Genomic DNA, 25,918 nt, shown 5'->3' on the forward strand with positions numbered 1-25,918 from the left:
CTTAATGAGTTTATAAATAAAAGGAACTCATAATTCTATTCATAAAACAAGAGAGTGTTAGTGTAAACTACTTTGAGTAGATCTGTGTACATTGTTGGCAGTAAGAAAGTAACAGTTGATCAAATTGTACCAATTGGGTTTGGGAAATAGTAGAACTTCTCCCTCACTCCAAAGGTAACCATTATCTTACCTTTAATCACTCCCCTTCTTTTCTTTATAATTTTATTTCTTCTAATATTATGGTTAATTTTGCCTGCTTTTGAACTTTATGGAATCTATAAGGTATGTCTTCTTTTGTTTCTTGCCTTATTTTATTCAGTGTTATGTGGAGTTCATTCATTTTTTTTGTTGTATATAGTATTTCATTGTCCGAATATATCACAATTTATTTATCCATTCTATTGCTGAATTTTGGGTTGCTTCAGTTTGGATTTCTTGCAAATAATGTTGCAATGAATATTCTTGTAAATGTCTTCCACTCTACTGGTATGGACGTGTCTGTAATGAAATCCCTAGGGGATAGAATTACTGCACCATAGACTATGTGTTTCTACGATTTTCGGTGATACTGCTATTTTCCAAAGTGTACCCACCAACAGGCTGTAAACGTTTTTACTGCTTCTCATCAACATTTGTTATGTTAGTCCTTCTTATCTCAGCCACTTTTGTTTGTATATTGAGGTATATCATTGTGGGTTTAGTTTACATTGTGTGATTACTAATAAAGTGTTGAATAATACTTTCTTACAATTATTGACCATTTGGAATTCTTCAGTGAATTGCTTCCTCAACTCTGTGCCATTTACAAATGAGTTGTCCGTCTTTTTCTTATTCATCTGTAGGAGTTCTTACATATGCTACATATGAGCCTTATGTTGATTATATACACTGTAGATATCTTGCCCTACTCCATGCTATGCCTTTTCACCTTTTTTATTGGAATCTTTTGGGGAATAGAACATCATAATTCTATTGTGGTCAAATTTAACAATTTTTTTCCTGTATGAATAACACTTTTAATGTTCTCTGTAATTATTTTTTACCTACTTCAACTTAGATATTTTTTATACTACCTTACTTGTTATCTTTTTCTATTTTAACTGATTTACTGTTTTGATTTTTATGTCTGTCTGGCATTGATTTTTGCATGTGATGAATGATAGGGATTAAGTTTTACACTTTGCCCCACTGTTCAACAGCACCAACTTTGCTGTAAATCACACGTGCATATACATGCAGGTATGTCTCTAGACTTTTTCTTCTGTTCCATCAGTATATTTATCTATACCATACTGTCTCATTAAGATTATTGTATAGTACTCTTGATTTATAATAGAGCAAGTCTCCCACCTTGTTTTCTTTCAAGGGTCTCTTCAGTATTCTTGGTCCTTGGCTCTGTAGAATCAGCTTCTCACAAACAATCCTTTGGGATTTTGATAGGGACTGTATAAATATAAATTTAATAATAAAACTATGAGAAGACTCTGAAAGGTGGAGAGGAGACACACTGGGTAGGGATCTCAGCACTGAAAGAAGAACATGATTGGTGAGTTCTCTGGGTTTTCATTTTGCCTGACATATCCTGGCCTGGGTGCTGAAGAAACCTGCAACTTGGAAAGGCCAATTGGTTAGATGATAAAAGCCCCCTGTAAAACCCTGTTCTCTCTAGTCAAAGGACTAGGAAATGGACAGCCCAGTAAGACAGAAAACTTTTACACAATAACTGTACTACTCTAGCCGAACACCACAGAAAAAATTACAACCCTACAGCTACCCCCACCAGTAAAGACCTAGTGGGGAACCTACACTTTCACTCTCACCTGGCTATAAGAAGGTATCCCTCCTCCTTCTAACAGGGCCCAGTGAGGGGCCAATGGTAATGACTCCCTCAATTTATGTCATTAGAGACCACATGGGGAGCTGGACATCTACCTCTATCCAGCAATAAAGAGATGCCCCTTTTGTTTCCTAGCAGGGTTCCTCTAGATTTCAGAGGTGAAGTGCAGAAATTCGGACTTTCATTACCTCGCATATCTATAAAGCCTCCCACACCCTCCGCACTGTGTCAAGAGAGGCCAAGTTAGGAGCAGAAACAAAGTCCTGCTCCATTTCCCAACCAGGGTGGTATTAGCAGAGGTCTGTGGGGAGCCTGAACTTTTACCCCCACCAAGAGTAATGAGGTGCCCCTCCTCAACCAAGGTGTCAGCAGAGACTGGACTTCTATCCCCAACTGGCGGTAATGAGGTGGTCCTCCTTGCCCCATGAGTGTGGCATCAGAGGAAGCCTGCTAAAACAAAAGATTTAAATAAGATATGGAGTCTTGAAACATAATACCCAAAATGTCCAGGATATAACTGAAAATCACTCATTATACCTAGCAACCAGGAACACCTCAACTTGCATGAAAAAAAGGAAACAACAGAAGGTAACAGCAAGATGACATAGACAATCAGATTATATGACAGCACTTTAAAGTAACTGTCATTAAAAATGCTTCAACAAGCATTTACAAACAGGTTTGAAACAAATGAAAAAATAGAACATCTCAAGAATGAAATAGAAATTCTCATCAATGAAATAGAATATATAGAAAAGAACCAAATGGGAAATTAACCAAAAAATAAGATAACTATTTTGTGTCTGCCCCACAGAGGATGTCATCATTCCCCACCACTCAATTTGATGTCAGGACTGGTGACACCAAACACCCACCAAGAGGGGAAGAAAGGTTTAATACTTACATGATGGAATATAGAACTTAGAAGTGGCTCCACATGTATGAAAAACAACTGATTTTTGAAAAGTGTGCAAAAGCAGTTCAATAGAGGAAGGATAGTCTTTTCAACAAATAGTGCTGGAACAACTGGAGAGCCCTAGGCAAAAAACAATAAACCGGGCTTCCCTGGTGGCGCGGTGGTTGAGAGTCCGCCTGCCGATGCAGGGGATACAGGTTCGTGTCCCGGTCCGGGAAGATCCCACATGCCGCGGAGCGGCTGGGCCCGTGAGCCGTGGCCGCTGGTTCTGCGCGTCCGGGGTCTGTGCTCCGCGGCGGGAGGGGCCGCAACAGTGAGGGGCCCGCGTACCGCAAAAAAAAAAAAAAAAAGCAAAAAACGAAAAACAATAAACCTATACCTAAACCTCACATCTTATGCAGAAATTAACTTGAAATAGATCACAGATATAAGTGTAAAGCAAATTATAAAACTTTCAGAAGGAACCAAAAGGAAAATCTCTGGGAGTTAAGACTTGCTGAAGAGTTTTTAGACATGTTATCAAAAGCATGATCCCTAAAAGAAAACATCAAATTTCGACTTCATGAAATATTAAGAACTTTTGCTTTGTGAAAGACCCTATTAAGAGGATTAAAAAGACATACTACAGACTGGGAGGAAGTATTTATAAATCATATATTTGACAAAGGACTGATATCTTGAATATATAAGGATTTTGTTAAAGCTCAACAGTAGAAAATCAAACAATCTAAGGAGAAAACAGGCAAAAGACATGAACAGACATTTCACTGAAAAGAATAAATGTATGGCAAGTACACACACATAAAGACATTCAACATCATTAACCATTAGGGAAATGCAGATTAAGACCCTGATGAGATACACATCTGTTAGAACACCTAAAATAAAAAATAGCGACAATACCAAGTGCTAACAAGGATGCAGAGAAACTGGATCTCTTATGCAGTGCTTGTGTGAATATAAAGTGGTATAGCACTCTGGGAAACAGTAGGCAGTTTCTTTAAAAAAAAAATATTAATCATATGCTCACCATACAACCCAGCTTTCTCACTCTTGGACACTTATAGAAATGAAAATTTATGTTTACCTAAAAAACTTGTACATGAATGGTCATAACAGCTTTATTTTTAATAGCTAAAAACTGCAACGACCAAAATTTTCTTTAATAGCTGAATGGTTAATCAAACTATGATACATCGATACCATAGAATACTACTCAGCAATAAAAAAGGTACAGGCCATTGCTATATACAGTGCCCTAGCTTTGTGACTTCCAATTTCTCATCTGGAGCTGGGGCCTAGGCTTTCTTTCCTTTCCTCCTATATTCTGCTTTGGTATTTAAATTGAATTTCAAGGTCACAAGGGATTATGAGTTGTCCTATATTTTGCTAGCCACTTTGCTTTTCACTTGTCTCTCTGGATTCTTTTTTCTTTTCACTGCACCACACGGCTTGTGGGATCTTAGTCCCTGAGATTGAACCTGGGCCCCCAGCAGTGAAAGCCTGGAATCATAACCACTGAACTGCCAGGGAAATCCTTCTGAATTCTTGCTTTACTTTATTTTTGGCCTCAGAATTTCCCTTAACACTTTGTCATGTTTAAAACATGCTTTAAGTGTGCTTCCTTCAAAAGTATAAGAATATTTCTGGATTTCTGATCAATAATAATACTGGAAATGGAAGCCTCTTTTTTATTTTAGGTCCAGTTAATTTGATATCAAGTCTGGTAACTAATATTGGTAATTTGATAGTTCTATTTTGGATCTTTTTATAGTGGTAGATACATGACCAGTGCATAATATTAACTGAATCTTAATAAGGGAATGAAACATTTAAAAATATATCTTATATGCTGGTTCTGAAGACAAGTTCAAATGAGATATTTAATGAAACATAGTTCATTTAAAGGAAAGTAATTCGTTTAAAGGAAAACCCTATCTTAGTTAGAAGTTTCTGGTATTTGTGTTAATAAATCAGTTCTATTACTTTAGGGCCATGCCTTATGTATAATATAGTATAGTTTATATATCTGTTGATATAAAATATATGGCTCATTGTCAAAGTAACATTTGGTCAAATTTATTTTTTCCTTCCATTTTTATTATAATTATTTATATGTTCCTGAATTGGGTTGTTTGAAAAAAATTCCTTTTTTTAAAGAAATAGTTTTCTAGGTTGATATTTTTCCTGTTTCCCGGGCAATAAATTCTTAAACAAAACAACATATTTTATTATTAGGATTTATAATACTTTGAAACATATTCCTATTTAAGTTTTTGTTTTGGGAAAGCTTTTATAGATCGGTGAAACAGTTTGGAACAAAAGTCAACATGGCTTCATTTTATTTAGTCTCAGTGTGTTGGAATGTCATGAGAAAAAGATACAGATTCAAGGAAAGTTACTTTATTTTCATCAACATTATTTTAGCTTTATTTGTAAGAAGGGATTTGTCATTCTAAAATGGAGAACAGTATTTGAGAAAAGGAACTAGATTCCCAGAGAATACATTATTAAATATAGTTATTTTATTTTTGTCACTTTTACTATTTTTGCTCCTAGCTTTGTAAACTGTTCATAGGTTAAGTTTCTACTACTTTTGGGTTCATTTTTGTATTTTTATCTTCTACCTGTTAGGTCAACGTTAGTGCACGTATTATGTTCATTTATGAGTTCTTGGCATCAATTATAGAATTTTATTGTCCAGACTTATTTTTTAACTCTGCACAAATATGTTTTTAAGTAAAGAAATATTGTATACTATGTTGGTTCACTTGAAATTGTTATTGAGTAATAATCTAATTTTTATGAAACTTTCAAATTTAGAATTATTTTCACAAGAATGCCAAAAAACCAACTTTTCAAAAGAAGAATAGTAATATTCAAAAGAGTTCACATACGACAGGTCCTACCAGAGGTAAGAATACATATGAAATTAACAATGTCTTTTTAATTTAATGAGATTTTTAAAAAAATTATTAACATTCTTTTTGTATAGTTAACAGAGAAAACTGGAAAAAGATAACGGCCCAGAAGTCAAGTAGCAGTATTATTTTATTACGAGAACGTATAGTATCCTTGCAACAACAGAACAGTGTACTTTTGAATGCCAAAAAAGCAGCAGAACTGTCTATTAAAGAATATAAAGGAGTCAATGAAAAGCTCCTTCACCAGCAGCAAGTGTCTGATCAGCGGTTTCAAACAAGCAGACAGACAATAAAGGTAAAGGGAACTTTACAAATAAATTCCAGTAGACTATATTATAAAAATGGATATTTTGTTTTACATGTGTTGTTTGGTTCATACTTGTGTTAGACATGTCTATGAGTTTAAAAATTTCCCAGACACTGCTAACTGATGAAATGTTTAATATCTAGATTTCTTAAATAAGGTCTTATTAAGGAGAACTCCAAATCTTTTGACAAGTATTTTACTAGAATTCCTTTTCCACTTAGTTTTTTTCTTTACCTTAACATTTTTATGTCATATTTATTCTGTTATATCTTAGATTTTAAAAGCAGGCTCCATAAATTCATTTAGCTCGCCCATTTGCCCATGTCTAAAACTTTCCATTTATCATTATAAATCACATTATTAACTAGTAATTGCCCCAGCTCTTCTTCGCAAATACTAGTATAAAATGTGAAGATTTTAATTTAAATATCTATATTAATGTGTTCCTATAGCACATATATTTTTACTCAGGTGAGCTGAGTTTTCTGTAACAATTTTTAGACACAGTATACCTTACTGCTGGTTATCATAATTTAATCTTAAAGCAAATAAAAAAGAACAGGTTATTCCTTAAGTCTCTATTCTTTTTAAAAATTTTTTTATTGAAGTATAGTCGATTTACAATGTTGTGTTAATTTCTGCTGACAGCAAAGTGACTCAATTATACATATATATTCTTTTTCATATGCCTTTCTGTTATGGTTTTATCACAAGGAATTGAATGTAATCCCTGTGCTATACAGGAGGACCTTGTTTATCCATCCTGTATATAATAGTTTGCGTCTACTAATCCCAAACTCCCAATCCTTCCTTTCCCTACCCCTCCTCCCCCTTGGCAACCACAAGTTCTCTGTGTCTCTTCTGTTTCATAGATATGTTCATTTGTGTTGTATTTTAGATTTCATATATAAGTGATATCATATGGTATTTGACTTTCTCTTTCTGACCTACTTCTCTTAGTATGAAAATCCCTAGGTCCAACTGTGTTGCTGCAAATGGCATTATTTCATTCTTAATGGCTGAGTAATATTCCACTGTGTGTGTGTGTGTGTGTGTGTGTGTGTGTGTGTGTGTGTGTGTATACCACATCTTTATCCATTCATCTGTCAATGGACATTTAGGTTGTTTCCATGTCTTGGCTATTGTAAATAGTGCTGCTCTGAACATAGGGGTGCATGTATCTTTTTGAATTATAGTTTTGTCTGGGTATATCCTCAGGAGTGGGATTGCTGGATCACATGGCAACTCCATTTTTAGTTTTTAGAGGAACCTCCATACTATTTTCCATAGTGGTTACAACAGTGTACATTCCCACCATCAGTGTAAGAGGATTCCCTTTTCTCCACACCCTCTCCAGCATTTGTTATTTGTAAATTTTTGATGGTGGCCATTCTGAATGGTGTGAGTTGGTACCTCATTGCAGTTTTGATTTTCATTTCTCTAATAATTAACAATGATGAGCATCTTTTCATGTGCCTATGAGCCATCTGTATGTCTTCTTTGGAGAAATGTCTACTTAGGTCTTCTGCCCTTTTTTGATTGAATTTTTCTTTGCTGTTGTTTTTATTGAATTGTATGATCTGTTTGTATATTTTGGAAATTAAGCTTCTGTTGGTCACACCACTTGCAAATATTTTCTCCCAGTTGGTAGGTTGTCTTTCTGTTTTGTTTATGGTTTCCTTTGCTGTGCAAAAGCTTGTAAGTTTGATTAGTTCCCAATATTATTGTTTATTTTTGCTTTTATTTCTATTGCCTTGGGAGACTGCTCAAGTATCCATTCTTAAAGGTATTTGTGTGTATAAGGAATGATTTATTGTTTACACAGAAGTAATATTTTCATCATTCTAGAAAATACTTTTTAAACCACTATCACACATAATTTTAAATTATAAATTCCCTACTTCCAATATCTAGTGGTTTGATTCAAGCAATGCTTAGAAATGTTTTACTTATAAAAGATTAGTGGTATACTAGTTGTACTAACAGGAACTGTGTTTGGCCTTTATTCCAAGAGTGGATTTATACCCAATCTTGACCCATGTTCCACACTTACACTGGAAGTTACTTTCTATGATCTGGTTTTTATAAATGTATTAAGACTCGTTTTGTGACCTAACATATAGTAGATCTTGGAGAATGTTCCATTTGCACTTGATAAGAATTTGTATTTTGCTGTTGTTGGATTGGATGTTCTATATATATCTCTTACATGTAGTTGGTTAATACTGATGTTCAACTCTTCTGTTGTTGCTGGTTTTCTGTTCAGTTTTGTCAGTTATTGAGAGTGAGGTAAATGAAGTATCAATTATTGAGAGTGGCTAAAATCACCCACTATTATTATTTTTGGCAGTAACTTTAATGAAACGTAATTCACATACCAGACAATTCTATCATTTAATTCAGTGGTTGTTACAATATGGACAAAGTTGTGCAACCATCACCAAAATCAATTTTAGAACATTTTCATAACGTCAAAAAGAGACCCTGAACCCTTTGCTTACCATCCTTCCATTTCTCCATCTCTCTGAGCCCTAGGCAATCACTAATCTACATTCTGTTTATTTGGATTTGCGTATTCTAGACATTTAATATAGATGGAATCAACAATACCTGGCCTTTTGTGTCTGGCTTCTTTCACTTAGCATAATGTTTTCAAAGTTCATCCATGTTGTAGCATATATCACTATTAGTGTAAGGACTTTGAAAATTTACTCTTCCATAAAAACAATGGAAAAAAGGGCAAAAATTGTTGAGAATCAACATTTTCATAACACTGGGTACAGAACCAAGTCTTCTAAGCATTAATGTAATATTCCTAAGGGAATTAATAGATGGTTCAAGGAAGTTACAGGTTTTCTAAGCTGAAAAGATGAATTCCTTATCTTTAAAAAGATTGAAGATCAAGCAGAGGTATTTTACATGAAAACTATAAAGCATTTTATAGAGACTCTGTGTGCATATTAGGGATCACTTACAATTCTTCAGTGAAACTCTGGAAATTAACCATACTTGCAAGGATCTAAGGAGTGTTAATTCAAGAAAAACAAATGTGTCTAGATAAGAACAGGAAACTTTGATGGAACAGGCATTTTAATTTGTCCCAGGTCAGCAGTAGTCTTGGAAAAATAATAGTGCATGTTCCCCATGCATCCTGGCAGCTACCAGAAGAAGCAGAATGGAACTGGAGCTCCTTGTAAGCCTCATTCCCAATTAATTGTCATTATTTGCTCTATCCATTGGTTCTCTGGAAGACCCCAGGCACTCTGATCTCATTCAGTGTGGACAGCTCTCTTCTTGGCAGGGAGGGGTTGGTGGATGGGGTTGTCAGCTACAGTACAGGCAAGTGTCTTAACTTCAGGTTGCCTGAGGGTGATGGATTCCAGTTTTCGTCAAACAATATATTAACCAAATAGCTTGAATGGGGAATGAGATGCCCATAAGAGTTTTGAAAGGCTCTGACATATTCTTGGGAATCTAGAGGACACATGCATTCATAGAGCTATGTGCATGCTCAGAAAAGAAATGAGAAAACCCAATCTCTTGCCTCTATCTTACCTTAAGACACCACGTAAGAAGACAGTCAATGTTAAGGCAGTATTATTCATAGCAGCATTATTAATGATAGCCAAAAGGTAGAAACAACAGAAATGTCCGTTTGTTAGTGAGCGGATAAACAGATTGTGATATATTCATACAAGGAATATTATAAAATCACCAATATTAGTGAAATATTGACACACAATATAACATGAAAGAATCTTAATTTTTTCTTCTTTTTGGGCGCGTTGGATCTTCGTTGCTGCACGCAGGCTTTCTCTAGTTGTGGCTAGCAGGGGCTACTCTTCATTGTGGTGCACAGGCTTCTCATTACGGCGGCTTCTCGTTGCGGAGCACAGGCTCTAGGTGTGCAGGCTTCAGTAGTTGTGGGTCATAGGCTCAGTAGCTGTGGGTCGTGGGTTCAGTAGTTGTGGCTCACGGGCTCTAGAGCGCAGGCTCAGTAGTTGCAGCACGCAGGATTAGTAGCTCTACAAGATGTGGGATCTTCCTGGACCAGGGCTCAAACCCATGTCCCCTGCATTGGCAGGCAGACTCTTCTATTTTTTTTTTCATATCTTTATTGGACTATAAATGCTTTACAATGTTGTGTTAGTTTCTGCTATACAACAAAGTGAATCAGTTATATGTATACATATATCCCCATATCCCCTCTTTCTTGAGCCTCCCTATCTCACCCCTCTAGGTCATCACAAAGCATCAAGTTGATCTCCTTGTGCTATGCAGCAGCTTCCCACTAGCCATCCATTTTACATTTGGTAATGTATATATGTCAGTGCTACTCTCTCACTTCATCCCAGCTTCCCCTTCCCACCCTGTACCCTCAAGTCCATTCTCTACATCTGTGTCTTTATTCCTGCCCTGCCACTAGGTTCATCAGTACCACTTTTTTCAATTCCATATATATGGGTTAGCATACGATATTTGTTTTTCTCTTTCTGACTTACTTCACTCTGTATGACAGATTCTACGTCCATCCACCTCACTACCAAAAACTCAATTTCATTCCTTTCTATGGCCAAGTAATATTCCATTGTATATATGCACCACATCTTCTTTATCCATTCATCTATTGATGGACATTTAGGTTTCTTCCACGTACTGGCTACTGTAAATAGTGCTGCAGTGAATATTGTGGTACGTGTATCTTTTTGAATTATGGTTTTCTCTGTGTATATGCCCAGTAGTGGGATTGCTGGGTCATATGGTAGTTCTATTTTTAGCTTTTAAGGAAACTCCATACTGTTCTCCATACTGGCTGTATCAATTTAAATTCCCACCAACAGTGCAGGAGAGTACCCTTTTCTCCACACCCTCTCCAGCATTTATTGTTTGTAGATTTTTTGATGATGGCCATTCTGACCAGTGTGAGGTGATACTTCATTGTAGTTTTGATTTGCATTTCTCTAATGATTAGTGATACTGAGCATTCTTTCATGTGTTTATCGGTAATCTGTATATCTTCTTTGGAGAAATGTCTTTTTAGGTCTTCTGCCCATTTTTGGATTGGGTTGTTTGTTTTCTTGAGCTGCATGAGCTGCTTGTGTGTGTATATATATATATATATATTTTTTTTTTTTTTTTTTTTTTTTTTTTTTTGCGGTACGCGGGCCTCTCACTGTTGTGGCCTCTCCTGTTGTGGAGCACAGGCTCCGGACGCGCAGGCTCAGCGGCCATGGCTCACAGGTGCAGCCGCTCCGTGGCATGTGGGATCTTCCCGGACCGGGGCATGAACCCATGTCCCCTGCATCGGCAGGCGGACTCTCAACCACTGCACCACCAGGGAAGCCCACTGCTTGTATATTTTGGAGATGAATCCTTTGTCAGTTGCTTCGTTTGCAAATATTTTCTCCCATTCTGAGGGTTGTCTTTTCGTCTTGTTCAAGGTTTCCTTTGCTGTGCAAAAGCTTTGAAGTTTCATTAGGTCCCATTTGTTTATTTTTGTTTTCATTTCCATTTCTCCAGGAGGTGGGTCAAAAAGGATCTACCTGTGACTTATGTCATAGAGTGTTCTGCCTATGTTTTCCTCTAAGAGTTTTATAGTGTCTGGCCTTACATTTAGGTCTTTAATCCATTTTGAGTTTATTTTTGTGTATGGTGTTAGGGTGTGTTTTAATTTCATTCTTTTTGATTTGTCTATCCATTTTTCCCAGAACCACTTATTAAAGAGGCTGTCTTTTCTCCACTGTGTATATTCCTGACTCCTTTATCATAGATAAGGTGACCATATGTGCATGGGTTTACCTCTGGACTTTCTATCCTGTTCCATTGATCTATATTTCTGTTTTTGTGCCAGTACCATACTGTCTTGATTAGTGTAGCTTTGTAGTATAGTCTGAAGTCAGGGAGCTGGATTCCTCCAGTTCTGTTTTTCTTACTCAAGATTGCTTTCGCTATGCAGGGTCTTTTGTGTTTCCATACAAATTGTAAAATTTCTAGTTCTAGTTCTGTGAAAATTGCCATTGGTAATTTGATAGGGATTGCATTGAACCTGTAGATTGCTTTGGGTAGTATAGTCATTTTCACAGTATTGATTCTTCCAATCCAGGAGCGTGGTATATCTTTCCATCTCTTTGTGTTATCTTTGATTTCTTTCATCAGTGTTTTATAGTGTTCTGAGTACCGGTCTTTTGCCTCATTAGGTAGGTTTATTCCTAGGTATTTTATTTTTTTGTTGCGATGGTAAATGGAATTGTTTCCTTAAATTCTCTTTCTGATCTTTCTTTGTTAGTGTATAGTGTTAGTGTATAGTGTAATGCAAGAAATTTCTGTGCATTAATTTTGTATCCTGCTACTTTACCAAATTCATTGATTAGCTCTAGTAGTTTTCTGGTCACATCTTTGGGATTTTCTATGTATAGTATCATGTCATCAGCAAACAGTGACAGTTTTACTTCTTCTTTTCCGATTTGGTTTCCTTTTATTTCTTTTTCTTCTCTGATTGTAGTGGCTAAAGCTTCCAAAACTATGTTGAATAATAGTGGCAAGAGTGGACATCCTTGTCTTGTTCCTGATCTTAGAAAAAATGCTTTCAGTTTTTTACCATTGACAATGATATTTGCTGTGGGTTTGTCATATATACCTTTTATTATGTCGAGGGAGGTTCCCTCTGTGCCCAGTTTCTGGAGTGTTTTTATCATAATTGGGTGTTGAATTTTGTCAGAAACTTTTTCTACATCTATTGAGATGTTCATATGGTTTTTATTCTTTAATTTGTTAATATGGTGTATCACATTGATTGTTTTACGTTTATTGAAGAATCCTTGCATCCCTGGGATACTCCCACTTGATCATCGTGTATGATCCTTTTCATGTGTTGTCGGATTCTATTTGCTAGTATTTTATTGAATATTTTTGCATCTATGTTCATCATTGATATTGGTCTATAATTTTCTTTTTTTTGTAGTATCTTTGTCTAGTTTTGGTATCAGGGTGATGATGGCATCATAAAACGAGTTTGAGATTGTTCCTCCCTCTGCAGTTTTTTGGAAGAGTTTGAGGAGGATAGGTGTTAACTCTTCTCTAAATGTTTGATAGAATTCACCTGTGAAGCCATCTGGTCCTGGACTTCTATTTGCTGGAAGATTTTTTTTTATGTTTTTTTATTTTTCTTAACATCTTTATTGGAGTATAATTGCTTTACAACGTTGTGTTAATTTCTGCTTTATAACAAAGTGAATCAGCTATACATATACATATATCCCCATATCTTGCGTCTCCCTCCCACTCTCCCTATCCCACCCCTCTAGGTGGTCACAAAGTACCAAGTTGATCTTGCTGTGCTATGCAGCTGCTTCCCACTAGCTATTTGTTTTACATTTGGTAGTGTATATGTATCAGTGCTACTCTCTCACTTCGTCCCAGCTTACCCTTCCCTCTCCCTGTGTCCTCAAGTCCAGTCTATGTCTTTATTCCTGTCCTGCCACTAGGTTCTTCAGAACTTTTTTTTCCCTTAGATTCCATATATATGTGTTATCATACGGTATTTGTTTTTCTCTTTCTGACTTACTTCACTCTGTATGACAGACTCTAGGTCCATCCAGCTCACTACAAATAACGCAATTTCATTTCCTTTTATGGCTGAGTAATATTCCATTGTGTATATGTGCCACATCTTCTTTATCCATTCATCTGTTGATGGACACTTAGGTTGCTTCCATGTCCTGGCTATTGTAAATAGAGCTGCAATGAACATTGTGGTACATGACTCTTTTTGCATTATGGTTTTCTCAGGGTATATGCCCAGTAGTGGGATTGCTGGGTCATATGGTAGTTCTATTTTTAGTTTTTTAAGGAACCTCCATACTGTTCTCCACAGTGGCTGTATCAATTTACATTCCCACCAACAGTGCAAGAGGGTTCCATTTTCTCCACACCCTCTCTGCTGGAAGATTTTGTTTTCTATAAATGTATTTATTTATTGATTATTATTTTTGGTCTTGTTGTGTCTTCGTTGCTTCACGCGGGCTTTGTCCAGTTGCGGCGAAGAGGGGCTACTCTTTTTGCAGTGCACAGGCTTCTCATTTTGGTGGCTTCTCTTGCTGTGCAGCACAGACTCTTAGGTGCGCAGGTTTCAGTAGTTGGGGCGCACAGACTCTAGAGCACAGGCTCAGTAGTTGTGGCGCATAGGCTTAGTTGCTCTGCAGCACGTGGGATCTTCCCGGACCAGGGATCGTAACCATGTCCCCTGCATTGGCAGGCGTTTTCTTAACCACTGTGCCACCAGGGAAGCCCTGGAAGATTTTTAATTACAGTTTCAATTTCATTACCTGTGATTGGTCTGTTTATATTTTCTAATTTTTCCTTGTTCAGTCTTGGAAAGTTGTACTTTTCCAAGAATTTGTCCCTTTCTTCCAGGTTGTCCATTTTATTGGCATATAGTTGCTTGTAGTAGTCTCTTATATCTTTTATATTTCTGCAGTGTCAGTTGTAATATCTCCTTTTTCATTTCTAATTTTATTGATTTGAGTCCTCTCCCTTTTTTTCTTGATGTGTCTGGCTAAAGCTTTATCAATTTTGTCTATCTTCTCAAAGAACCAAATTTTAGTTTTATTGATCTTTGCTATCATTTTCTTCTTTTGTATTTCATTTCTTTCTACTCTGATCTTTATGATTTCTTTCCTTCTCCTAACTTTGGGTTTTCTTTGTTTTTCTTTTTCTAGTTGCTTTAGGTGTAAGGTTACTTGTTTATTTGAGATTTTTCTTGTTTCTTGAGGTAAACTTGAAATCCTATGTACTTCCCTCTTAGAACTCCTTTTGCCACTTCCCATAGGTTTTGGATTGTCGTGTTTTCATTGTCATTTGTTTCTCGGGGTTTTTTTATTTCTTCTTTGATTTCTTCAGTGATCTCTTGCTTACTTAGCAGTGCACTGTTTAGCCTCCATGGATTTGTGTTTTTTACTGTTTTTTTTTTCTGTAATTGATTTCTAGTCTCATAGTGTTGTGGTCAGAAAAGATGCTTGATACTATTTAGTTTTCTTAAATTTTCCAAGGCTTGATTTGTGACCCAATATGTGGTCTATTCTGGAGAACGTTCCATGTGCACTTGAGAAGAAAGTATATTCTTCCACTTTCGGGTGGAATGTCCTAAAAATATCAATTAAGTCTGTCTGCTCTGTTGTGTCATTTAAAGCTTGTGTTTCCTTATATTTTTTCATTTTGGATGATCTGTCCATGTTGAAAGTGGGGTGTTAAAATTCCCCTACTGTGATTGTGTTACTGTCAATTCCCCCTTTTATGGCTGTTAGCATTTGCCTTGTGTATTGTGGTGCTACAATGTTTGGTGCATAAATATTTAAAATTGTTCTATCTTCTTCTTGGATTGATCCCTTGATCATTCTGTAGTGTCCTTCTTTGTCTCTTGTAATAGTCTTTATTTTAAAGTCCATTTTGTGTGATATAAGAAATGCTACTCCAGCTTTCTTTTGATTTCCATTTGTAGGGAGCATCTTTTTCCATGCCCTCACTTTCAGTCTGTACATGTCCCTAGGTCTGAAGTGGGTCTCTTGTAGGCAGCATATATACGGGCCTTGTTTTTCTATCCATTCAACCAGTCTGTGTCTTTTGGTTGGAGCATTTAATCCATTTACATTTAAGGTAATTATCAACATGTATGTTCCTACTACCATTTTCTTAATTGTTTTGGGTTTGTAGTTGTATGTCTTTTCCTTCTCTGGTGTTTCATGCCTACAGAAGTACCTTTAGCATTTGTTGTAAAGCTGGTTTTGTGGTACTGAATTCTCTTAACTTTTGCTTGTCTGTAAAGCTTTTAATTTCTCCATCAAATCTGAATGAGATTCCTGCTGGGTAGAGTAATCTTGGTTGTAGGTTTTTCCCTTTCATCACTTTAAATATGTCCTGCCACTCCCTTCTGGCTTGCAGAGTTTCTGCTGAAAGATCAGCTGTTAACCTTATGGGGATTCCTTTTTATGTTATTTGTTGCTTTTCCCTTGCTGCTTTCAATATTTTTTCTTTGTATTTAATTTTTGATTTTTTGATTAATATGTGTCTTGGCGTGTTTCTCCTTGGATTTATCCTGTATGGGACTCTGTGCTTCCTGGAGTTGATTGACAATTTCCTTTCCCATGTGAGGGAAGTTTTCAATATAATCTCTTGAAATATTTTCTCAGTCCCTTTCTTTTTCTCTTCTTCTGAGCCCCCTAGAATTCAAATGTTGGTGCACTTGATATTGTCCCAGAGGTCTCTGAGATTGTTCTCAATTCTTTTCATTCTTTTCTTTGTATTCTGCTCTGTGGTAGTTATTTCCACTATTTTATCTTCCAGGTCCCTTATCCTTTCTTCTGCCTCAGTTATTCTGCTACTGATTCCTTCTAGAGAATTTTTAATTTCATTTACTGTGTTGTTCATCCTTGTTTGTTTGCTCTTTAGTTCTTCTAGGTCCTTGTTAAATGTTTCTTTTATTTTCTCCATTCTATTTCCAAGATTTTGGATCATCTTTACTATCATTACTGTGAATTCTTTTTCAGGTAGACTGCCTATTTCCTCTTCATTAGTTTGGTCTGGTGGGTTTTACGTTGCTCCATCAGCTGCTTTGTATTTCTCTGTCTTTTCATTTTGCTTAACTTACTGTGTTTGGGGTCTCCTTTTCACAGGCTGCAAGTTCATAGTTCCTGTTGTTTTTGGTGTCTCCTCCCACTGGGTAAGTTTGGTTCAGTGGGTTGTGTAGGCTTCCTTTTGGAGGGAACTGGTGCCTGTGTTCTGATGAATGAGGCTGGATCTTATCTTTCTGGTGTGCAGGACTGCAACTGGTGTGTGTTTTGGGGTGTCTTTGAACTTATTATGATTTTAGGCAGCCTCTCTGCTAATGGGTGGGGTTGTGTTCCTTTCTTGCTAGTTGTTTGGCGTGGGGTGTCCAGCACTGGAGCTTGCTGGTTGGTGAGTGGAGCTGGCTCTTAGCATTGAGATTGAGATCTATGGGAGAACTCTCACCTATTGATATTATGAGGGGCCGGGAAGTCTCTGGTGGACAGATGTCATGAACTCAGCTCTCCCACCTCAGAGGCTCAGGCCTGACACCTGGCCGGAGCACCAAGACCCTGTCAGCGACATGGCCAGGTACATGGGGAGTTCTTGCCTTTTGGAAATTCTGAGGTCTTCTGCCTGTGTTCCGTAGGTGTTCTGTAGGAGTTGTTCCACATGTAGATGTATTTTTGATGTATTTATGGGGAGGAAGGTGATCTCCACGTCTTACTCCTGTGCCATCTTGAAGATCCTTCAGATGGATGAACCTCATTCAGAGATTCAATGCTTACAACTTTATATCCTCCAAATTCAGCAAAAATCACTTTCAATGGAAACCCACTGTACAATTGCTTAGGATTATTTTCTGTTGTCTGAACCTCTTCTTGTGCAAGTCTTCTGGGACTGCTGCACAGCACCTACTTCCATCTAAGCCGAAAGCCCATTCTAGACTCTTTTGTGACTCACATTGCAGGCCTCTGACTTCTCAACCATCCTTCCTCACAAACTATCCATCCACTCTTTAAAACTCTTCCATCCACAAGCCCCAGGAGAAGAGGATTCATACAGGTAGGAAGTGCACCTTCTAAAGTAATTTTACCCGTCTGCCCTCCAAGTCCATCTCTACAGCCCTCATGTCTGCCAGGCACTCCCCAGAGCTAAATAAGGGACAAGGCACTGCTTGAGGGCCAACGGCCTAGTCGACCAGCTGCCTGGACCATGGGGAGGAGAGTCTTGATGAATTCTTGATTCCCCTGCCCCCTGAATCAGATACAGCTAAATTCTGCAACAGCAGATTTTTCTTCTCAGAAACTTTTTTGGTAACATCCATCTGAAACAAAGCAGGTTCATTTTAGGATTTGAGTTTTCAAGTTTGCTTCGTCTCTTGTCCAATTACATAAACCAATTAATCTTAAAGAAGTTTAATATATCCCCAAATAAAGGACTTTTGCCAAGTGTCAGAATCTGGCATTAAAAACCACAGAGCATAACCTAGTCAACAAATACTTTGGGTCTTTAGGTTAATTTAGCAAATAAACATTGAACATGATAACTACTAAGTCTGAAGTAAACCGTATAATTTTGTATTTTGTGGATCTCCAAAACACCATTTTCATCTACAGAGATTTATATGGTTACTATCGTATCCTAAACTTATATTTGTCTTTGCTTTATATTTATTTACATAACAGCCTTTATTAAAAAGATTGAAGGTGTTTATTGTTCAGGACCCATTTTTTTTCTGTCAGGAATTGTAGAATTTTAAATAGCCTCATTTCCATTTTTATGATCCGTTTTCATGCCTCGTAATAATGAAGTAGAAAACTAGTACTCTCTTATTGTACTTCATTGTTAATCTCCAGAGTTTTCTTTTATCTTACCCCAATAGCTTGTGTAGTACACATTCCTTGTAGGGTATTCAGTTTATATATGTCAGATTCTCTAGGGCCATGGCTTTTGCCAGATGAAGCACTTTTGATTTTGAGGCTGATGAAACACAGTGCTATTATTGATCTGTGCATGACATAGCCTGTCTCTCTCCTAGCAGAGTGTAGCAACATTTATCCAGGAATTTGTGAAATGTCACTCGGATCATGTTCGAAAGGTAAACTGTGCAAAAACCAGGATCCGAGCTGACAATCCATGTGGAATTGGACGTGACCGTCTTATTCCTACGTCCTATCTTCTAGATGAACCAAGTGATATTTGTAACAGAATGTCTGTGCCTTTTATTAGACTTTGTTAGGAACTATTATTATCACTCAGAACACAATGTACTGTAAAATCATACTCTCTATACTGTTTTCAGATTCACTTGTGATCTTACCACAGAAAATATTAAGAAAATGTGACCTGAAAACATCACTTAGAAATTTAGTCTCTGTTTATAATGAACCAGTGTTATAATATACTGCAGAGTCTTATATTCCTAGTAGTGTTTTCACTTTGTATCAATATACTTTTAGGAAAGTATCTCTCATTAAAATATCAACATAACTGGAAATGACAGATTATAACATTTTTCTCACTATGGGATTATTATGATTTTTAAATATGCATATATTTTAGTGTTTGATTTTAAATGCCTAAAATATTGGTTTGCACATGGATAGTTATGTATGTTTATATTGGTTATAATTCAATTTAGTTTAATGCACCAAATACATGTAAGACTCTCTAATAATGGGATATTCAGTAATGAATTAAACATGATCCTTGTCCCCTGTATAAGATACATTAGGGAAGTTGGACATGTGTACCATTGTACAAGGAAGCTCTTATAGAATGTATGTAATATATACCATGGACATGTAGTGGACAAAGACAGACTGTTATTCATTGATGTCATTTAGTAAGGCTTTTGAAGGTGATGGCATTTGGGCTTAGACTTAAAATTTGATTTGATTTTTGAAAGGTTTGTGTGTAGAACAAAATCATTAGAAGAAAGAAAGCCTGGAAAAGCATCAAGGTGAGAAAGTAGATTGTTGAGACTAATGAGTAATCCAATATATCTGTGGTTTTCAACCCTAGCTGCATGCTGTCCTCACCTGGGGAGTTTTAAAAATACCTATGCCCAGGTCTTATGCTAGACCAATTAAATTAAAATAACTGGGGTGGTCCCTGCACCTTGCTAGTTTTTGAAAGCTCTCAGATGATTCTGATATACAGTGAGGACTGATACTAAAGTTCAAGAGAACAGAAATTCAATGCAAGTAGCTAGATAAGAGATAGTTTAAATATCAAGGCAAAAGATGATAAGTATTTAGACAATACTAATAGAAGCAGAAAAAGTTAGAAAAAAAGCAGGAGATTTTGCATTGGTTTAACACACAGAGTTTGATGACCAATCATATAGGGAAAGGTTTAAAAAGTTAAGTCTTTAAGGTACCAGTGAGGATTCTAATTAAAGTGAGCAGAAAGTTGATGATAGAATATATTTGACAATATAATATACTAATTATTGTGGGGTAGTGGGAACCTTATATGAAAACATACCAACAAAGTTGGATTAAAATATAACAATTATTCTTATAAATGCACACCAGAATTTGCCAAAAAATAAATGTAAAACCCTATGGGCTAAAAATCATATTGACAACTTACCATTGTAGCCAAGTGCAATTTGTCACTGAAATGAAGATATCAAGTGAGCAGTAGGATAACTGAGTATAAAATTTAGAGGAGAGGGCTGGGCTGGAGGTATGAATTTTGGAGTTAGGAGGATTTAGATTATATTTAAAAACATGAGACTGGATGGGATCACCTAGGGAATGAAGGCAAATAGGAAAAAAAAGAAGTACCAGGTCTGAGCCCTGGGGCCTCCAACCCTTAGAGTTTGGGCAGATGAGGAAGGTCCAGAAAAGGAGAGGCCAGTTAACTAGAAAGAAAACCAAGAGAAAAGAGTATTGAAGAAGCCAAATGATGAAAATATTTTGAGACGTGAACAACCATCTGTCAAATGCTGCTGATTAGGATAGGATGACTCCATGAGAAGAACTGAGAAATGAGAAGAGAAGGAGAATAATTGAAGAATGTAATTAAATGTGCATGTATTTTAGTTATTTCAATGAGTTTTGCTATTAAGGGAATCAGAAAGCTTCTAAAATATAAACATTTAATAACTTAGGCTCAAAATAAGTAATGTAAAAATTGATAACTTCAGTACTTTTAAGATAAAGCTGAAAAAAGTCATTAAGGATATACATTATTTGAAGAAAGTAATAAAAAGTCTTGCTCTAAATATTTACCAAAAATGGTCACACTACTAGGCCAAAACACAGCTCTCTACAAATTTCAAAAATTTTGTATCATATTAAAAATATTGCCTAACACAAGTGAAATTAGAAATCAATTTAAAAAGTTAAATTTAAAAATTCTGATGCAAACTTATAGAGACATTTCTGAATAACTAATGGGTCAAAGAAGAAGGTAAAATGAAAATTGAGAAAATACTTCATACTAAATGATAATGAAATAATACATATCAAAACTTATAGAATGCAGGCAAACTGGTACCTATATGGAAATGTATACCTTTAAATACTTACACTAAAACTACAGAAAAGCTAAACTTTGATCAGCTAACCATTCAATTTAAGAATGAGGAATTGAATAAACCCAAGGAAAATAGAAAGAAGGAAATATTAACATAAGGGTAAAAGTTAATATTGTAGAAAGCAAAGATGCAGTAGACATGATCAAGAAAAACCAAAGTTGGATCACTGAAACTAATAAATTGACGAACAATAACCCGTGTTGATGAGGATGTAAATGAATTGGAACTTTTATACATTGCTGATGGGAATGTAAAATGGAACAGCTATTTTGGAAAACAGTTTGGCAGTTCCTCAAAAGGTAAAATGTAGAATTACCGTATTACCCAGCAATTTCATTCCTAGATATATACCCAAGAGAAGTGAAAACATAAGTTCACACAAAAATGTGTACATGAATGTTTATAGTAGCATTATTCATAATAGCCCAAAAGTGGAAACAACCCAAATGCACATCAACTGATGAATAGAGAAACAAAATATCCGTACAGTGGATTATTGCTCTGCAATACAAAGGATTGAAGTAGTGACACATGCTGCAACATGAACTTTGAAAACATGCTAAATGGAAGAAATAGTCACAGAAGACCACATATAGTAATATTTCATTTATGAAATGTCCAGAAAAGGCAAAATCTATAGAGACAGAATTTAGGTTAGTGATTGTGTAGGCCCCGGGATGGGAGAGGGGTGTCTGTTAATGGGCATGAGGTTTCTTTCTGGTATGGATGATGGAAATGTTCTAAAATTAGTCTGTGGTGACAGTTGCACAAGTGCATAAACATACTAAAAGTCATTCAGTCATACACTTAAAAAATGGGTGAATTTTATGGTATGTAAACTATACCTTAATAAAGTTCTTAATAAAAGAAGTAATACTATATTATGAACACTTAGGTGAAATTGAAATTTGAGTTTCACATTTAAGTTCTACCAGGCGTACACAGTTTTCCAAAGAGTAGAAAAAGTAGAAACAAATTCCTTCTAATTTTATGAGGGTAATGTAACTTTGACAATACAAGATAAAAAAATGTTAGAAATGGAAATTAATATGAACATAGTTGTAACACTGATTTCCAAACCCTTGGTAAATCTAATCAGACAATGTATTTTAAAAAGTCATGAATAAGCCAGGAAATCCCAGAAATAAAAAGTTTGATTAGAAAACTTATCCATGTGATTTACCACCATAACAAAGAAAGGAAGAAAATATGTTAAACATGCAGAAAATCTGGGGTAACATCAACAAGATGGAAGAATAGGAAGCACCAGACCTTCTTTTTCCCACAGAGACACCATTTCAACAACAATACTCGGACCAGTTCCTTTTGTGAGAAATCCAGAAACCAGCCAAGAGGCACCTGCACCCCTGGCAAGTACACAACCAGCTGCACTGCAGTTGCTTGGGAAATTTGTGGCACTGTCTTGGCAGAGTCCTACCCTCTGGCACACCACCTTGTGATCTGGGGGAAACTCCCAGTTCCCAGCTTCTCCCCATGGAGGGAAAAAGTATACTGGACCTTAAGCCTGCCTGGAGGACGGGCTTCTTTCTCACCTCTCTCTGCTGATGGGACCTGCCATACTCTAGATACCTGGGGGCCACTGAGAACCAAAAAAAGCTGTATGGCATGCTGCTGTTCCAGAGGACCCGTGGCACAGCAGACAGAAGGTGATATAGCTTGGTGGCCTCTCCCTCAGAGAGAAGAAGAATGGAGTGTGTGTCCAGAATTCTGGCTTTTCAGGAGCTGCCTGAGGAACGAGTATCTATTTAGCCCAGCTTGGGTCACTGAAGGAACTGGACATACTCTAGGTAGATGTCTGGGTGCTGCTGAGAGCAAAAAAGAGCTATGTGGCATGCTAATATTTCTGAGGACCCCAGTACAGAAGACAGCAGAGGGAGCAAGAGTTTATCAGCTCCTGAAGAAAAAAAAAAAAGGAAATACCTCTAATTAGAAATCTACACACAGAAGTTTAGGAGAAGTCACATCCACAGAAAAGATTTGAGTGTTCCCGGAATCTCTAGCTGGACTGACTGATGAAGCTCTTTCCTTATGCAAAGCCAATCCATAAAGACCAGAAGAGGTAGCTATTTCTTCAAGTTCGTGGATAACAACAGAAAGTTACAAGGAACACAAGGAGACAGTAAAATGGCCCAATCAGAGGAACAAAATAAACCTCTAGAAATCTACCCTAAAGAAACAGGCATATTAGTTATCTGAAAAAGAATTTAAAATAACCATCATAAAGATGTTCAGTGAGCTCAAAAAATGATTCATGGACAAAATGAGAATTTCAACAAGAGATAGAAAATGTAAAAAAGAAACAAATTTTGGAACTGAAGAATATAATAATTGATCTGAAAATTCACTAGAAGGTTCAACATCAGACTTTATCAAGCAGAAAATAGAATCAGTGGAATAAAAGACAGGTCATTTGAAATTATCCAGGCAGAGGAGTAAAAAGAAAAAAGAATGAAAAAGAGTAAAGAAAGCCTAAGGAGCTTATGGGATATATCAAGTGGACTAATACTGTGGGAGTCTCAGAAGGAGAAGAGAGAGGGAAAGGGGCAGAAAGCTTATCTAAAGAAATAATGGCCAGAAGAAAAATCTGCCAACCAACAATATTATATCTGGCAAAATAGCCCTTCAAAAATGAAGGAAAGGGCTTCCCTGGTGGCGCAGTGGTTGAGAGTCCACCTGCCAATGCAGGGGACACGGGTTCATGCCCCGGTCTGAGAAGATCCCACATGCCGCAGAGTGGCTGGGCCCATGAGCCATGGCCACTGAGCCTGTGCGTCCGGAGCCTGTGCTCCGCCATGGGAGAGGCCACAACAGTGAGAGGCCCATGTACTGCAAAGAAAAAAAAAAAAAGGAAGGAAAAATATTGGGAGATTGGGATTGACATATATACACTAATATGTATAAAATAGATAACTAATAGGAACCTGCTGTATAAAATAAATAAATAAAATAAAATGAAGGAAAAATAAAGACTTTCCCAGATAAACAAAGGCTGAGGGAGTTTACCACCACTAGATCTGTCCTACAAGAAATGCTTAAAGGAGCCCTTCAAGTTGAAACAAAAAGATGCTAAACAGCAACATGAAAACATATGAAATTATGAAGCTCACTTGGTAAAGGAAAATATAGAGACTATATAGATGAATACAGAATATTGTGATACTATAATGATAGTGTGTAATCATTTTTAGTGTTGGCATAGAGGTTAACAGACAAATGTATGTAAAAAACTATAACTGTAAAATTATGTTAATGGGCAGACAATATAAAAAGATGTAATTCGTGGGCTTCCCTGGTGGCGCGGTGGTTGAGAGTCTGCCTGCCGATGCAGGGGATACGGGTTCGTGCCCCAGTCCAGGAAGATCCCACATGCCACAGAGCGGCTGGGCCCATGAGCCATGGCCGCTGAGCCTGCGCATCTGGAGCCTGCGCTCCGCAACAGGAGAGGCCACAACAGTGAGAGGCCCGCGTACCTACCACACAAAAACAAAACAAAACAAACAAAAAAACCAAAAAGATGTAATTTGTAACATCAATAACATAAAATGTTTGGGAAGGAGAAGTAAAAGTGTAGAATGTTGTATTTAATTGAAGTCAAGTTGTTATCAGCTTAAAATAGTTTGTTATAACTATATGATGTTTTATGTAAGCCCCATGGTAACCACAAAGACTATACCTATAGAAGATACACAAAAAGAAATGAGACAGAATCAAAGCATGCCGCTACAAAAATAACAAAATACAAAAGAAGATAGGAAGAGAGGAAAATAAGAACAAAAGAGCTATAAGATAGAAGACAACAGAATGGCAATAGTAAGTCCTTTCTTATCAATTATGACTTTAACTGAATTTACATTTACTCCCCAATCAAAAGACAAAGAGTGGCTAAATGGATTTTAAAAAGCAAGATCCAACTGTACTAAACTCAAATTTGTTAGGGTAGATCTCATATGATTTTTACCACAATGAAAAAAATTACAGATAATTTTTTGATACAATTAAATACCTGTTCATGATAAAATTCTCTTAGTAAACTAGAAATAGCTGAGAACTTTCTTACTGTGTTAAGTATATACCAAAACCTTGAAACAATTATCATACTTAATGGTGGGAGTTAGAAGCATTCTTTTTAAAACCAGGAAGAAGACATTTATACCTCCCATGACTGCTTGTCTTAGACATTGTGCTGGAGGGCACATGACCGCTTGTCTTAGACATTGTGCTGGAGGGCACAGGCAACACACTAAGATAAGAAAAAGAAATGAAAGTTAAAACTATTAGAAATGAAGAAACAAAACTATCATTAGTTCCAAGCACTATGCTTGTCTGTACAGAATCTCAAGACAAATTACTAATAGATTTCAGCAAGATTGCTAGATATAAAATCAATATATGCTACGATGAGATTTCTATTCACCAGCCTTCAACAAATGTGCTATTTTTGAAAAGAAATATTATTTAAGTTATAGCAGGAATTATATGGTATCCAGTTATGGAAGATGGAGCCCAAATTCAGAGATGTTAAAATGTGAAGAAGGAATGTCTTAAAAGCACTATATGTCTTTTGGAAATACACACATATGTATTAAAAGTATAAGGAAATAGCAGGGAATGATAAACACCAAAATGTTCAGGATAGTGATTATATCTGGTCAGTCAGAGGGGATAGGATCATGGCCTTCAATTCTATTAGTAATGCATTGTCTTTGTTGAGTGATTGATAAAGGGACATTTGTTATATATATATTTTTATTTATGTATTACATATTTGAAATATTTCATAAAAAATAAAAAAAGAAACCTATTGATGCCATTATCCCAGAGA

General features: G+C 36.4%; 1 protein-coding gene across 3 annotated transcripts in view; it reads left to right on the plus strand.

The window, feature by feature from the left end:
• The window catches only part of CNTLN (centlein), a 331,029-nt gene that overhangs the window by 236,829 nt on the left and 68,282 nt on the right, over window positions 1–25,918 (plus strand). For all 3 annotated transcript variants that reach the window (XM_060155107.1, XM_060155109.1, XM_060155108.1), the window contains exons 16-17: window positions 5,577–5,667; window positions 5,749–5,972. In XM_060155107.1, the coding sequence (XP_060011090.1) occupies window positions 5,577–5,667; window positions 5,749–5,972 (315 nt within the window). The remainder of the gene's footprint in view (window positions 1–5,576; window positions 5,668–5,748; window positions 5,973–25,918) is intronic.

Source organism: Lagenorhynchus albirostris, chromosome 7 (assembly GCF_949774975.1).
Source record: "Lagenorhynchus albirostris chromosome 7, mLagAlb1.1, whole genome shotgun sequence".
NCBI lineage: Eukaryota > Metazoa > Chordata > Mammalia > Artiodactyla > Delphinidae > Lagenorhynchus > Lagenorhynchus albirostris.